Below are 15,671 nucleotides of genomic sequence, written 5' to 3' on the forward strand. Positions count from 1 at the left end.
TGAAATCGATTGTTGAGATTTTTTTTATATGTATATACTTAGAGAATAAACAAGGCATGTGTTGATTCTATAGAAAATGAAATTTGAGAAGGAATACTCAAATGGAAGGAAATGGCAAATGTATTAATCAACTTTTTGCATCAGTTTTCGCTATAGAAAACTAATTCCAGAAGCAGTCATAAATCAGAAAATGGAACAGAAGGAGAAACTCAGGAAAGTCATGATCATGAGGTAAGTGGTACTGAGTAAATTGTTTGGGTTGTGTGTTGACACTTGTCTAAGTCATGCTAGGCTATATCCATTTTTTTTTTATTTATTCATTTACAGGATGAGGGCATCGCTGACCAGGCAGCATTTATTGCCCATCCCTAATTGCCCAGACTGCAGTTAAGAGTCAACCACATTGCTGTGGGTCTGGAGTCATATGTAGGCCAGGCCAGGTAAGGATGGCAGTTTCCTTCCCTAAAGGATATTAGTTAAGCAGGTCCAACAATCGACAATGGATTCATGGTCATTAGATTCTTAATTCCAGATATTTATTGAATTCAAATTCCACCATCTGCAATTCCACCATCCCCAGAACATTATCTGGGTCTCTGGATTAACGGTCCAGCGATAATACCACTAGGCCATCACCTCCCCTTATCTTAGGGTCTTAAAAGAAATGTCTAGGAGATAGTTGATGCATCGGTTTTAACTGAAACTCCCTTGATTTGGGAACAATTCTACCTCAAAAGGGAGGGAAACAGAAACCAGGTAACTACCAGCCAGTTAACAGAACATATGTACTAGTGAAAATGTTCAAAGTTATTAAAGAAGTTCTAGCAGGGCTCTTGGATAAGCTCAAGATTAACAGCAGACCCAATGTTTGTGAAAGTGATATCATGTTTAACCAAGTTTTTGGAGGTCCTACAAGAAGTAATCTGCTGTGGATGAAGGGAAAGTGGTGATTGTACTGTACTTATCAAATTCCTTCTGGAAATCTAAGATGTCAAATCAAAAGGTTATTCTGGAAAAGTTCATGGTGTAGGGAGAACATATCTTCATGCCTAGAAAATTTGCTGGATAACAGGGAGACAGCAGATGTATTCAAACAATTACAAAAAAAAAAGCCATACGGCCCAATGTATCAGTCAAAGTTCTTTCTACACTAATTCCTTTCTCCAGTTTTCAGCCACAGCCCTGGATGCAAAGGGAATGAAAGTGAATATCTGAAAAGCTGAATTATTCTAAGAATTTCTGACTCAATCATCCCTTTACCCAGTGAGTTCCAAACGCCCACCACCATCTGAGGGAGAAAAATCTCTCAACTCTCCCTTAGCCTTCTATCTCTTACTTTAAATCTGTGCGCCCTGGTTATTGACTTAAAAAAAAAACTGTTCCCCTCTATTTTTACATTTCCACATTTCCATCAGGTTCACTTTCAACCTTCGTTGCTCCAAGGAAAACAATCCCAGTTTATCCAATTTTTCATCATGTCTCAGACCCTCCAGACCCCAGTAAGTCTCCTTGTAGTCCCCCTGCGATGTGCGGTCCAGGACTATACATAACATTCCAGTTGTGGCCTAATCAGCATTTTACAATTCTGGCATAACCTCTTTGTTCTTGTATTCTATGCCTCAGCTAATAAAGACCAGTATCCTACATGTCGCCTTAATCCACCTTATCTACTTGCCTTGCTACCTTCAGGGATCCGTGGATGCTCTGATCCTCCGTACTTTACAGGGTCCTATCATTCAGTGTCATCCCTTGCTGTGTTAGCACTCCGCACTTGCACTAGCTCACTTTCCAGGTTGAATTCCATTTGCCAGTGCTCTATCCACTCGTTGGGACTAGAGGCTTTAAGTTACGGGGAGAGTCTGGTTAGGCTGGGACGTTTTTCACTGGAGCATAAGAGGTTGACGTTAGAGGTTTATGAGCAGCATTGATAGAGTGAAAAGCAAGGTTATTTCCCCAAGGTAGGGGAGTTCGAAACTAGAGGACATTTTTTAAAGAGAGAGTAGAACGATTTAAAAGGGATCCGAAGGGCAACTTCCCCCCCGCCCCCAAAAAACAGTGCGGCTCATATGTGGAATGAGCTGCCAGAGGACGTGGCAGATGCAGGTAGAGTGACAACATTTAAAATATACTTGGACAGGTACATAAACACGAAACGTTGAGGTTTAAGGGCCAAACACAGGAAAACAGGAATAGTTTATTTTGGGAAGTTTGATCGGCATGGACAAATTGGACTGAAGGGTCTGTTTCCGTGCTGTACGTCTGTACGACTCCGAGAAATAGGCGACTCATTTAGGAGTATGATGAACTTCTGCACTCAGAGGGTGGTGAATCTTTGGAAGTCAGGTTCCAAGCTCTCTAGGTACAAAGTTTTCAATGAAATTCACGACAGAGTTTGATGTCATTACTAAATACAAATCGATCAAAGGATATCAGGATAGCATGGGAAATGCAAGGTAGATAATCAGCCATGGCTTAAATGGCCCACTCCTGCTCCCATGCTCCTATTAAGACAACCAAAAGACTGGGATGCCACAGGCTGGAAGGATTATGGTTTTAAAAATAATTTTACTCCATGAAAATGAAATTTAAAAATCCCAAAAACTACTTCAATAGTCAATTAGATTAAAAATATTAGAAGTACAATGAACCCAAAAACTTACAATTTTAATGTGAACTTTCAAATCCAATTCTCTTTCATCTCACATTTGACTTGCATTCCAGTTAATTCAAGCTCAGAAATCACATGACAGTAGGTTACAGTCAAATAGGTTTATTTGTCCACCCCTGTCCAATACCAGCACCTCCAATTAATGCAAGACAGTTAAGTACCAGAAGTTAATGTATCATTTAAAAGATTCTTGTAAGGGCAGAGATTTCTTCAGCTATCTGCTTACTTTATGCAAATTGTCCCTTCAAATCTCTTCAAACTATCCCATGGTTACAGATGCCTTGATTAGCACAGGCATCATTTGTATATTAAGTTCTTAACAATTTTCAACTCTGGAGGCTTGCATCTTTCTCTTTTTAGTTCAGCTACTCTGGAAGTTCAGCTTACACAGGAGTTCCTCACTTGAGTTTTAAACTCTTTGGCTAGCACACAAAATTTCAAATGAATTCTGCTTGAAAGAGATGTTTCCTGCACCAAGCTTGTTCAAACCAAAATTCCGTTCTAGGTCATAGGCATACCAACAATCTACTTGCTTCTATAACTGATCTTTTGCTGATTTTGATGTCTATTGTTTATCACACAGAAAACTTGATCACATCACGTGAACAATCACCTAGTTCTTAAAATATAGGTTTTCCCACAAGCAACATTATTTAACCCTGTCCTCAGCAATCTGATGGTCAGGATTTGACCTTAATCAGTCCTAGTGTCATTCTCCTGAACTTTTCCTCTTCACCATAGGTATAATAACTGTTTAAATGATCTCATTTGGTATGAACCCCAAAAGCCAATAAGGCTATCATATTATTCTAACCATATGCTTTAAAGACCTGCACACCAGAATTAGCCAGTTCTATGACCAAACTTTTTATGCAACTATAATGGTAACATTTGCCTGACAACATGCAAAAGTGGCTCAGTATGTCCCATCCACTAAAAACTAGATAAATTCTATTTGCCCAGTTACCATCCTGTCAATTTTTCTCAAAGTTCAGCAAATTGACAGTAGCAGTTATAAAATGTTGCCGTTAAGCAAAAAGCATTGAGGTGCAGCAAACCTAGCCCTGGACAGGACTATTTCTAAGAGGATGGCAATGCAATCAAAAGGACCAAGAAAAGTCTTTCTAGACGGATGAGCCACAATTGGGCTCTTGGATTCCTTCTGCAAAATTTCCATGATCACAGACATGAATTAGCCTGTATTTTTCAAGGCATAGAATACTGGCCCCCAGCATATTTTAAGAAAACGCATTTCTACAAATAAAAATCAAACAGAATTGAAAGTACTTCATAGAATATTCCATGATTTAGAACTCTAATTTCACAATGCAAGGCATCTAACGAAGTTTTTCGTTTTAATTATTATTCATTCTTGGGAATGTGGACTGGTTAGATCTACGTTCATTGACCTAGAGTAGTAGTGGTTTGCCATCTTGAACCACTCCAGTTCTGGTTCATAACATCTGCCATTTTTATTCTCCTTCTGTCATTAATGGCGTTATTAAGTAGTAAGTCCAATACAAAATGAAGTCTGAAAATATGAATAGAACAATACTGGACCCAAGGAATGGACTTGTGTATAATTTTATCCAGCATCTTTCAAAAGTCAATTCTCCTTAAGATTTGTCACACAAGAATGCTCCAAGCTCAAATAAACTTAACAATTTTTAAATATTATGTTGTTTGGTAAGCAAGTTATTTAGTTCTAGAATAGCTCAGAAATAAACTTAAAAACTGCTAATCTCTACTGAGCATAACCAAATGGCTCTTTGCAAACAAACTGAACATTTCTACGCAGGTTATCTACCAGAATATCCTGAACAAACTTAGATAGGATCAAAGTTTATTCACTAATATGATTCGGGGTTTCATTTATTACTTTTTTTTACCTCTAGCACATCTTCTGTCTGGTCTGAACTGAAAATATTGACTGTTACTTTCTGTCCATTGGACAGATAGACATCAAGCTGTACCTCTTGCGTTGGAATCTGCTGAGTTTCCTAAATGTGCCAAAAGAAAGAACAATTAAAAAGGGTTAGATCAACTCTAAACATCAATTAACTTTGATTAATTAACAATTGAGCTACCTCCAGACAAATAGAAATAGAGTGCTGACACTACCAAACGAACGTATAGTTAACTACAAGGACAGCAAGAATTGCAAATGCTCGAGTCAGAGATAATACACTATGGAGCTGGAAGAACACAGTAGGCCAGGCAGCATCCGAGGAGCAGGAAAGTTGACGTTTTGGGTCAGGACCGTTCTTCAGAAATGGGGAAGGCAAAGGGAGCTCAGGAATAGAGAGGGGAAGGATGGAGCTGGGGAAGGTAGGTGGGATGGTGATAGGTGAGTGCAGGTAGGGAGTTGGTGGGGAGTGGTCAGTGGGATGGGTGGGGCGGATAGGTGGGAGTGAAGATGGACGGGTTGTGTCAGGTCAAGGAGGTGGGGATGAGAGGGAGGGATGGTCATGGGATGAGGCTGGGGGTGGAGAGATTTTAAAACCGGTGAACTCCATGTTTAGGCCATCGGGCTCTAGGCTCCCGAGGCAGAATATATGAGCTACTGCTCCTCCAGTTTGTGGGTGGTATCATTGTGACACTGGAGGTGGTCCAGGATGGACATGTCACCGAGGGAGTGGGAACCACAAACTGGAGGAATGGTGGGTTGACATCTTGAACCACTCCATATTCTGCCTCAGGAGCCTACAGTCTGATGACCTAAACGTGGATTTCACCAGTTTTAAAATTGCCCCATCCCCGGCCCCATCCCATGTCCAACCCTCCCTCTTATCCCCGCCTCCTTGAGCTGACACAACCTGTCCATCTTCTCTCCCACCTATCTGCCCCACCCATCCCACTGACCAATCCCCACCAACTCCCTACCTGCACTCACCTATCACCATCCCACCTACCTTCCCCCGCCCTATCCCTCCCCTCCCCTTTCTATTTATTTCTGAGCTCCATTCCCCCTCCCCATTTCTGAAGAAGGGTCCCAACCCGAAACGTCAACTTTCCCGTTCTTCTGATGCTGCCTGGCCTGCTGTGTTCTTCCAGCTACATACCATGTTACAGTTAACTACACGTTCTTACTATGTCATTGACAGCAAACATTTAGCTAAACATTTTATGGAACAATCAAGTTTGAACATTTTGTTAACTTCAGAAGTAGAGAGGTGCTAACTTAGATTTTGCTTCACTGCAAGCATTTGAAAAAAAAAGTGTAAAAATGTTCTCAGTATTCTACTTGTGAAAAGTAATACAAGTATTATGATTTCTTTATGTGAATACCACACTTTCATTATTGGCAGTACTATTTGGCAGATTTGCAAACATTAGCCAGAGTTACGCCAGCTCTTTTTCTAAATTGGATTGTAAAGTTAAGTCAACTAAACAAGCACATCACTTTACAAATGACAGATGACAAGTTACCATCGACAAATATTAGAAAAACACAGGCTGCGACACCTTTCACTCTTTCTTTGATTTTACTGCTGACAAACAACTACAATGACAAGAACAGAGCTATTTGCCACTATCACGCACCTCTTTCAGAGTTTGTCACTGTTGTATAATAGGACATGGCTTCACAAGTTTAAATATTAGAAAAGTTTCAGACAATTTCTGGACTTGCAAATAGAATAGAAGATATTAAACCTCTCATGTTACTTTAAAAAACTGGATCTTACAGAGGGACAACTTGCTATTCTGGGTGGATGAACTAAGGTGGGCTAAAATGGCTGCAGTTATGCGTATTCATATTATGAAATACAGCAACTTTTTACAGAAGATAACATGATGTCCAACATGAATGGCCAATTAATTTAAGCTAAGAATGTTTCTCAAGACAAAAAGAGGGAGATTTTTGCTCATGTTCAATATAGTCAAACCTTTTGAAAACTCATTTGAACAGCAGACAAGAGCTCATCTTACTATCACATCACAAGGGTAACACTGCTTTAATGCTAGAGTGGAATGCCAGCCTAAATCAAAGTTATACCTTGAAGTTTGGGGTGAAGTGTCAGCCATGAGTGCTACCAATTAAGTAGAGGTCATATCAATGAGAAATAAAATGAAAGCTACTGATCAAACATTTTAGGATGCGTCGCAATAATTAAGATAGTCCTTTACAGTACGATGATGAGTGTTCCATTTCCTCGTGTGAGTATCAAAAGGAAAGAAAACATACACAACCTTTTCCAAACATTCCTTTTGATATATTCTTGACCATAAACACCAACATACCTGTTGAGCTTTTCTCAGAAAGCTGTTGAATGCCTCACTGCCACCTAGCAAGGAATCTTGGCGTACTAAGATAAAACAAGAATTAGTTTTAACAAAATTATTTTTTTCCTCTCAGGCGGATTATAGGAAAATCAGTCCCAGGTAATACAAACATTAATGCATACGTTATCAGTTTTGTGAAATTACTGGAAGTTCTAATGACTAGTTTAGCCAAACACTACTAAATAATTTTATAAGACATGTAGAAGCTGCAAAAGTGTACAAAGGATTGAAGCAGCAAAATAAAATTCAAGCATAACTGAATGCAATTAAGCTTACCAATGAGACTGACCAGGCAATTGGCCCAGAAAACAGGGTTAGAATCGTCATGATTCAAGTAGTAATAAGTCCTATCTAACTGCAATGAAACATTGCACTTTTAATTTTCCCAATTGCCTTATCTGCAGAGCTCTGCTACATCTGTGTACGTCTGTGTCAATAACTGAAGGGTAGCAAAAGCATGGAAATATCTTAATTATAAACTTCTTAGTTGGAGGGGAGGAGTTGAAAGGAGAAAACTGACAATCATGTGGAACCTTCGTAAAGTGTGATGACAAGTAAAAAGAACCACAAAAACCTTGTTCAAACAATTGATCAGTGATTGCCATGCAAAGCACATATTGAGTACAATCATTTCACTGGTCTAACTCTTGGGTTTACTAATATGGTAAGGTTCTAAGTAACATGTATTTTTCGTTGAATCCATCTTTGTAGAATACATATGTATAAGCAATATTTAGAAGGTCTCCTGCACAACATCAAGCTTCAGAATTGAACAGATGATAACTCCAACTATCAGGTCAAGCAAAAAAGAACACACAAGTACGAGAGACTTGCCATCACCTACTAATTAAATCTGTCCATACATATTTGGCAAAGGGGAGGGAAATGAAATGGAAGAAATTACATAAAACCAAAGATAAGTAAATCTAAACAGAACTTGAATAATCAAAAAATATTTTCAAAGTACAATGCAACTAAGGCGGATTAGGCTAAGAGGAAGGAAACAGCCCTTCCCCAATAGTGCTTCACAGAAGCAAAGAAATGCTAACTGAACGGACAGACACATGGAGGATAGTAAAACGTAGGGTACGCAGGGTAGTTTGATCTTAGTAGGATAATAGGTCGGCACAACATCTTGGGCCGAAGGGCCTGTACTGTGCTGTACTGTTCAATGTTCTAATTCAGGCTTGAAGTGGGCCGAGTAAAATTACCAATTTTCAGAATCCATTATAATTTAAATTCCTTTAGAACAGTGTTAATAAGGCATTTAATTTACTTCAGCAATCTCTGTGCACGGGTCCAAATATCAAAGCATAAATTGCTAATTCTGATTCAAATTATGGGTTAAAACGGAACTGGTTAACACGAGCTTACCACTCTGAATGTACTTTTCTAATTGCTCCCTTCGCTGTTCTACTTCTGCAGTCGTTAACGTGAAAATCTTTTTAGGGGGAAAGTGAGGAAGTACATTGGCCCCGTATTCTTTTCTCAGCTGAAAGAAAATACAGGATCATATACAAAATACACAACCAATTCTAAACGCACGTTTCTTTAAAAAAAGAAATTCTTGCAGACTTGTGTCTTGCTAATAGCATGATACGTATTGGTCCTGATCACCTTGGGAAAGGTTCTGCCACTTCATTAAACATCTTCGACTTTTCGCGGAAACAGTTACTGGTGAACAACTTAAAAGGATCCTTAATTAGTTTAGTTGTGCTAGGCACACTGCCACCTAAAGCAACATCAAGTTAAATAGCCAAAACTGGCCTGGAAGCAGATTTTATGAATCTTACATGAGAATTGTAGTAAATTAGAGGATTTCAGGGAAGGAATTCCAGTGCTTAGGGCCAAGGCAGCTGAGGCCATGAATGGTACAACTTTAAACATTTTGATACATACACTCAAAACAAAACATACAATACTAAAGCTGCTCAAAAGCAAAGTACAACCAAGAAATGTTGAAAATAGTTAAGTCAGGGCACATTTATGGAGATTCGGACTTAATGTCTCGGGTTGATAATCTTTCTTCAAAACTGAAGATGGATAGATTTGTAAAGGTTTTTAAGCCAGAAGGGAGGAGGGGGCAGGTGGAACAAAAGGAACATCGAAGAGAATGAAGGCAGATTCTTTCACAATACAAAAACAAAAATTTCTTCATGGTATAGCATATAAAAAAGACGAAATGAGGTGTGAATATATACAGAAGTTCTGCATTTGCTTTGTTTGTTAAATATTTTTTCAAAGTTGTTCATGTCATTTTGCAGTGAAAATCCATTATGCCTTTCGAACCAAATTCATTACTTTGAAGTTAATTTCTTTGAAGAGAAGGTTCCTTAAGTTAAAAGTAATGAAGTCGTAGGCAAAATAATGATCAATTCCTGTCCAGGAGACTTATCAAGAAATAACTGATGGAAAATAGCAGTTTGTGAATGGGAGCTATCATGCCTTCCAAATGGAAAAAAAATCACCTGCTCATGCAATCCATACAGTTGACTGTATCGGACTCGACAATGTAACACTCCATTCACATGAATGTTGTAGGCCTGTAGAAGAGAAATTAGTGTTAACTATACATTTCTTATGGAGAAAAACTGATGCAGACTTAACTTCAAAGTGATACATTCATGTTCACATACTTCCAATCAACTGACGATTTTGCCAATGTTCTTTCTAAACACCCCACTTTTCAGTGGAATTATACTCTCATTGCTTTTATTGTGTCATTTTTGAATTCAAATCTCACATCTATATTGGACTACCACATATTGATGTTATTTAATTAAATTTAGGACTGAATCGAGGAGGAACTTCTTCACCCAAAAGGTTGCGAATCTGTGGAATTCCCTGCCCAGCAAAGTAGTTGAGGCTTCCTCATTGAATGTTTTTAAAGCTAAGACAGATATTTTTTGAATAGTAAAGGAATTAAGGGTTATGGTGAGAGGCTGGGTTAAGTGGAACTGAGGCCATGAAAAGCTCAGCCATGATCTTATTGAACGGCGAGCAGGCTTGAAGGGCCAGATGGCCTACTCCTGCTCCTGGTTCTCACATTCTTATATGATGAATACCAGAATAACAATAGCAATAGAAATCAGGAAGAGTACCTCAAATACAAGAGACAGGCCAAGGGCGGAATAAGGAAGACTAAAAAGAAGCATGAAGAAAGATTGGCAGGCTGCACTAAGTCAAACAGTAAAATATTCTTCAAACACATTAAATAGTAAGAGATTAGTGAAGGATAAAGTCGGGCCTATAAGGAACTAGCAGGGTAAGCTGTTCACTGAAGCAAAGGATATGGCAGAGGTACTAAATTAAATATTTTACTTCTGTCTTTACCAAATTTGAACATGGTGACAATGGCCTAATTGAAAATGTGGGCGTTCAGCAACTGAGCAGTATAGTGATAAAGTAGAGGTTCTAAAAAGATCTAGCAGGACTCCAGGTAGAGAAGTCATCAGACCTGGATGGGGTGCATCCTAGATTGCTGACAGGGCTAAGGGAGCAAATAGCGGAGCCAGCCTCTCTGAATACAGGAGTAGTCCCAGAAACTTGGAAGATTGCAATTGTGACACCATTGTTTAAGGGACAAAGGATGACCCAAGAAACTACAAACCTGTCAGCTTGACATCAACAGTGGGAAAACTGATGAGGGCCAAAATACAGGATACAATAAACAGAGAAAAAGTAATTTAATATTAAACAGTCAACATCACTTTGTCAAGGCAGATCATGTTTCTCAAAGTTCTCAATGAGGTGACAAGGCAGAAAATGAGGGCAGTGCTATGGATATTGTATATTTGGACTTCATACGGTGCCACATGGCAGTTGGTTAGCAAAACAGAAATGTTTGGGATTGTTTCAGAGCTAGTAGGAACTGCAGATGCTGGAGAATCTGAAATAACAAGGTGTCGAGCTGGATGAACACAACAGGCCAAGCAGCATCAGAGGAGCAGGAAAGCTGACGTTTTGGGCCTAGACCCTTCAGATTTTTCTAAAGGTGTTTCTAAGATTGGAGACAAGTTGAAAGTGGTATTCCCTTGGCATCAGTGTTGGACCTTTGTTTTTTCTGATTGATACAAATGACTTAGAGACAGGCGTTAGGGGCAAAATCTCTCAAATTTCAGGTGGGGAGAATAGTGAATTATGAGGATGACACTGAGCAACTTCAGAGGGATAGAAGTTGACCAAATGGGCTGACACCTAGCATATGAATTCCAAAGCAGAGAAATACAAGTTAATGTATTTTGGTAGAAGAAACGTGGAAAAAACACAGGCTAATGGTACAACTTTGAAGGGAATACAGGTGCAGAGGGACCTCAGGGTTCACGTGAATGATTCTCTGAAGGTGGCCACACAAGCTGAAACAGTTAGGTAGCTAATGGGATCTTTGAATTTATAAATAGACGTATGGAGCATAAAAGCAAGGGGGTGATGCTACACTTCTACAAATCATTGGTCAGACCACGTTTGGACAATTGTATTCGGGTCTGGACACCTTTTAGGAAGGATGTTAAAGCCCTGTAGACATTTCCAAGGAGACTTATTAGAATGATACCAGGAATGAGGGATTTTAGATATAAGGTAAGATCAGAGAAATTGGGCTTATTCTCCACAGAGCAAAGATGATTAAGAGTTGACCTTATTGAGGAGTTCGAAATTATGAACAATTTTGACAGGATAAAGAAGGATATTGTTTCCACTAGTTGGTATGTCAGCCAATTTCAGGATTGTAAGCAAGACAGCTAGGAGAGAGGAGGAGAAACTTGTATAACTCAGAATCCTTACCACATGGGTGCAGACCATTCAGCCCGTTGAAGCCATACTGACTCTCCAAAAAGCCTGCGACACAGACGACACGCACCCCCCACCCCAACCCTTCTAACAGTCAGTCTTAGGATTTGGGATGCATTGCCTGGCAAAGTGAACGAGGTGGATTCCATAGGAGGTTTAAAAGACAGCTGGATACGTATCTGAAAGTGATGAATTTACAGGGTATGGAGGATGGGACTAACTGGATAGCCCTTTCTAGGAGCCAGTACAGACACAGGGGAAATCGAATAGATTATTTCTGTACTGTAAAATTCTATAAATTCTATGCCAATGTTTGTGGATGTATTGCCAGTCAAGTGTGCTACTTTGTCATGAATGGTGTCAAACTTCTTGAACACTATTGGAGTGACCTGATCCTTGCAAGTGAGGAGTATTTCATCACACTCCTGACTTGTGCGTTGAAGATAGTAGACAGGACAATGAAAAGAGTATTTGCTGCAGGATTCTTAGCTTCTGACCTGTTCATGTAGCCAGTAATTAGATGACTGGTTGAGTTGAGTTTCTGGTCAATGATTGTGGAGAACTGAGTGATGGTGCCATTAAGGAGCGATGATCAGATTCACTCTTGTTGGAGATACACATTGGTTCCACACTGTGGGGTTTCAATGATTCTACGAATATTCCAGTGGCATTTCCCATTACTCGCTAAATCTGTATGCTAGCTTTGTGATTTACGTATAATGACTCCCAAATCCGTGCTGAAGCTTTCTGCACTTTCTTCATTTAAATAATATTCAACTCCTGTATTATTTCCCTGCATAATGCATCAACTTTCATACCAGACACTTCATTTAAGGCTCTAGGATGAAATACATCAGAACCCAGGCACCTATCAGCACACTGCTCCAACAATTCAGTTCCATTTGTCTAGGTGGTTTTAATTTTCCACTTGCCCTTCAATTTCCTGATTTAATTGCTACTTTTGGGATGCACATTCCACCAACTGCCCCAGAAAGCCAAGAATACAATGAAGAGCACGCACAATGGTCATAACACACACCAGCTTCAGTACTTTGACTATCATTTCTGCTCTGTTGGGACATCCTGATTTGGCAAAACTTTTCACAATGTCTCTTCATGTATTGCGCCAAAAGTTGGACAGAGTAGGCATGCATCTGCTTAACTTGCAGCCAGTGGAGTTAAGTCAGGGACAACTTAATTGAACCACATGATCCAAAGGTGTCTTGCTAGGGTGCAAATGGAAAGGATGTTTATTCTAATGGAGGATTTAGAACTAGAGCTAGCGGTTTCAAAATAAATTTAAAACGGAAAACAAGACAACTGTATATCTAAGGGTTTTCTTTGAAATCCTTGTTTTCATCACCTTCTGAAGAAAGAGTCCTTGAATATTTCATGGAAAAGTGGATTCTTGATGAACAGAGGGTAAAAGGTTATCACCAGTAAACAAGAATGCGGAATAACCAAATCAGCCATGATCTTACTGAATGGCTGAGAAGGCTCTGTCAAGTGTCCTACTCCGGCTCCTAATTTGTTGTATGTACGTAACAAGAATCTACCTATCTGTTGTTTTAATCCATAATCTTAAGTATTTAAAGTCACTGAGCTCCAATACTCAATTTTGCATAGCTCTTAATTCCCTTGTTTTGTTGATACTTAGCATCATGCATTTGATTTTCACTGCATTGTTTGAAGGACTAACTTATGCTCCTTCTAATTCTCCCTTGTTTCATCTATTTTCTGAGTTACTGTACAGAACAATGTTAATTGCAAAATCAAAATCTAGGATCTTTCTTCTAGTTTGTATAGTAGAGCCACTTTTGTTTTCCTGGCTAACTATTGAGCACAATGATAAACAAAGCTGCTTCGAATAATCAGCTTCAACAGTCTATTTTAATTCAAAAAGGCTCAATCACATCCAAGAATTGTATTTTGTTAGACATCACTGAAATTACATATGATCTGGAATCCCTTACGTCTTCAGAAATTTTGAACAATGATTTAGTTCTTAAATAAATAATTGAGGTAAATGTAAATCACGACTAAGTTACTTGGTAACCTCTAGAAAAGAATGTTGTGCAGGATGGTGCATGGAAATTGAAATGTCTCCCCAAGGGAAATATTAATGGTAATGGATATTGCGTTAAACAATATTCACAACTTAAAGTTACACAAATCAATGAAATAGTAACCATGAAGAGTCTTAAGTACTACAGATGAATTGCTTGTGTACAGTTACATAAAATTGAAACCTTTTCGATAAATAGTTCTTGGTTCTCTCCATCAAATCCAGTAGCAGCTTATAAGATCATAACAAAGAGCTAAAGTAACGCATTGTCCAAATCAAGCCTACTTCGTCATTCAACAAGAACATAGCTGAACTTGTTTTGTCTTTGACTCTATTTTCCTCCCTGTCCCCATAACCCACAACTCCCTTTTCATTCAAAAATCTGTCTAACTCATACTGGAACATATTCAATGACCAAGATGGCACTATTTGCCGTGGAAGAGAACTGCACAGACCAAATCTTATAAGAAGGGAAATTCAAGATGGAAATGACAAGTTATTTTTACACTGTCCTCCCTAGTTCTAGATTTCTACCCCAACCCCAACCTGATCCCAAGAGGAATCATCTTCCTGGCAGGCACATTTGCCCCTCCCCCCCTGCATGTCCCCTCTGAATCACTTTTCAATAAGACCATCTCATTCTTCTAATCTTCAAGCAATAAGCCCAATCTCAAAATAATCCATTCATCTCAGGAAGCAGCCTTATCTGAACTCCTTCCAATGCAAACATATGCACGCTTAAGACACGAGAGCAAATCTGAACATGTATGGACTCAGCATTGCTCTCTACAGCTGGAACAAAATTTGCCATTTTCAAACTCCATCCCCTTTACAATAAAAGCTGACATTCCATTTGTCTTCCTAATTACACAGTGCACCTGCAATCAATGAGACTCAGGTACAAGGATGGCCAAGACAACAGTGCAGTGATCGTGTACTACCTGAATCAAGAGGCCTGGATTCAAGTCCCACCTGTTCTACAGGTGAACAACTCTGAAGAGTTTGGTTAGACAATAATCTACAAGGATAGCATTCTGCAGTTTCTCTAAGTAATTTTGGGTTACTATTCTTTCTGCTAAAATTACATAAACACATATTTCCCACATCATCTTCAATCAAATTTTTGTCTCATTATATCACCATCGACTGGTTCTTCCCCACAACATGCCCTCCTACCAGTCTGGCTCATTGGTAAATTTGACAATACACTCCTTTCAACCAAGCAATTAATATGGATTTGTAAATAGTTGAGAGCCAGACACCAATTCCTGTGGAACTCATTAGTTACTGTCTATCAACCTGAAAATAACATTTATCCAGCCTCTGTTTGCTATAAACTAGCCAATTCTTGGTGATGTTAATATATAACCATGGAATAACACAAGCGCTCTTTATCCTGTGCAGTATTCTTACGTGGCACCTTATGAATTTTGTTTTAAGAATCCAAATATAATAAATCCACTGGTTCCATGTTACTTACTACACCCTCAATGAAATCTAATAGATTTGTCAGCATAGGAAATAGACAGATGAAATTTTGTGTGGCAGAGTGGTAATATCCCACCTTCTGCAACTGAAGATCCAAATTCAAATCCGCCCTTACCCCACGTGTCATAGTGTCTGAAGAGATTGGTTAAAAATTATAGTTTAAGGGAAAAAGTGGACAAGGCATTCAACCCGTCAAACCTCCTTCGCCTTTCAACAAGATCTTCGCAACACACGCTTCTGCACTATTCTCATATCTTGTGATGTCTTTAATACACATGACCCTCCACAACATTCTGGGGTAAACAATTAATCACCCTGAGTGGGAAAAAAAAAGAAGTCCTCATCTCAGATTGAAACTGCTTTTCAGTAATCCCCTGA

General features: G+C 39.0%; 1 protein-coding gene across 2 annotated transcripts in view; it reads right to left on the minus strand.

Moving 5' to 3' along the window:
• Positions 1 to 15,671, minus strand: part of snx17 (sorting nexin 17) — an 80,820-nt gene that overhangs the window by 43,616 nt on the left and 21,533 nt on the right. For both annotated transcript variants that reach the window (XM_048596631.1, XM_048596630.1), the window contains exons 2-5: positions 9,421 to 9,495; positions 8,327 to 8,444; positions 6,911 to 6,975; positions 4,558 to 4,668 (exon numbers count right to left, since the gene is read on the minus strand). In XM_048596631.1, coding sequence (XP_048452588.1) covers positions 4,558 to 4,668; positions 6,911 to 6,975; positions 8,327 to 8,444; positions 9,421 to 9,495 — 369 coding nt within the window. The remainder of the gene's footprint in view (positions 1 to 4,557; positions 4,669 to 6,910; positions 6,976 to 8,326; positions 8,445 to 9,420; positions 9,496 to 15,671) is intronic.

This window comes from Rhincodon typus, chromosome 5 (assembly GCF_021869965.1).
Source record: "Rhincodon typus isolate 14 chromosome 5, sRhiTyp1.1, whole genome shotgun sequence".
NCBI classification, from domain to species: Eukaryota; Metazoa; Chordata; class Chondrichthyes; order Orectolobiformes; family Rhincodontidae; genus Rhincodon; species Rhincodon typus.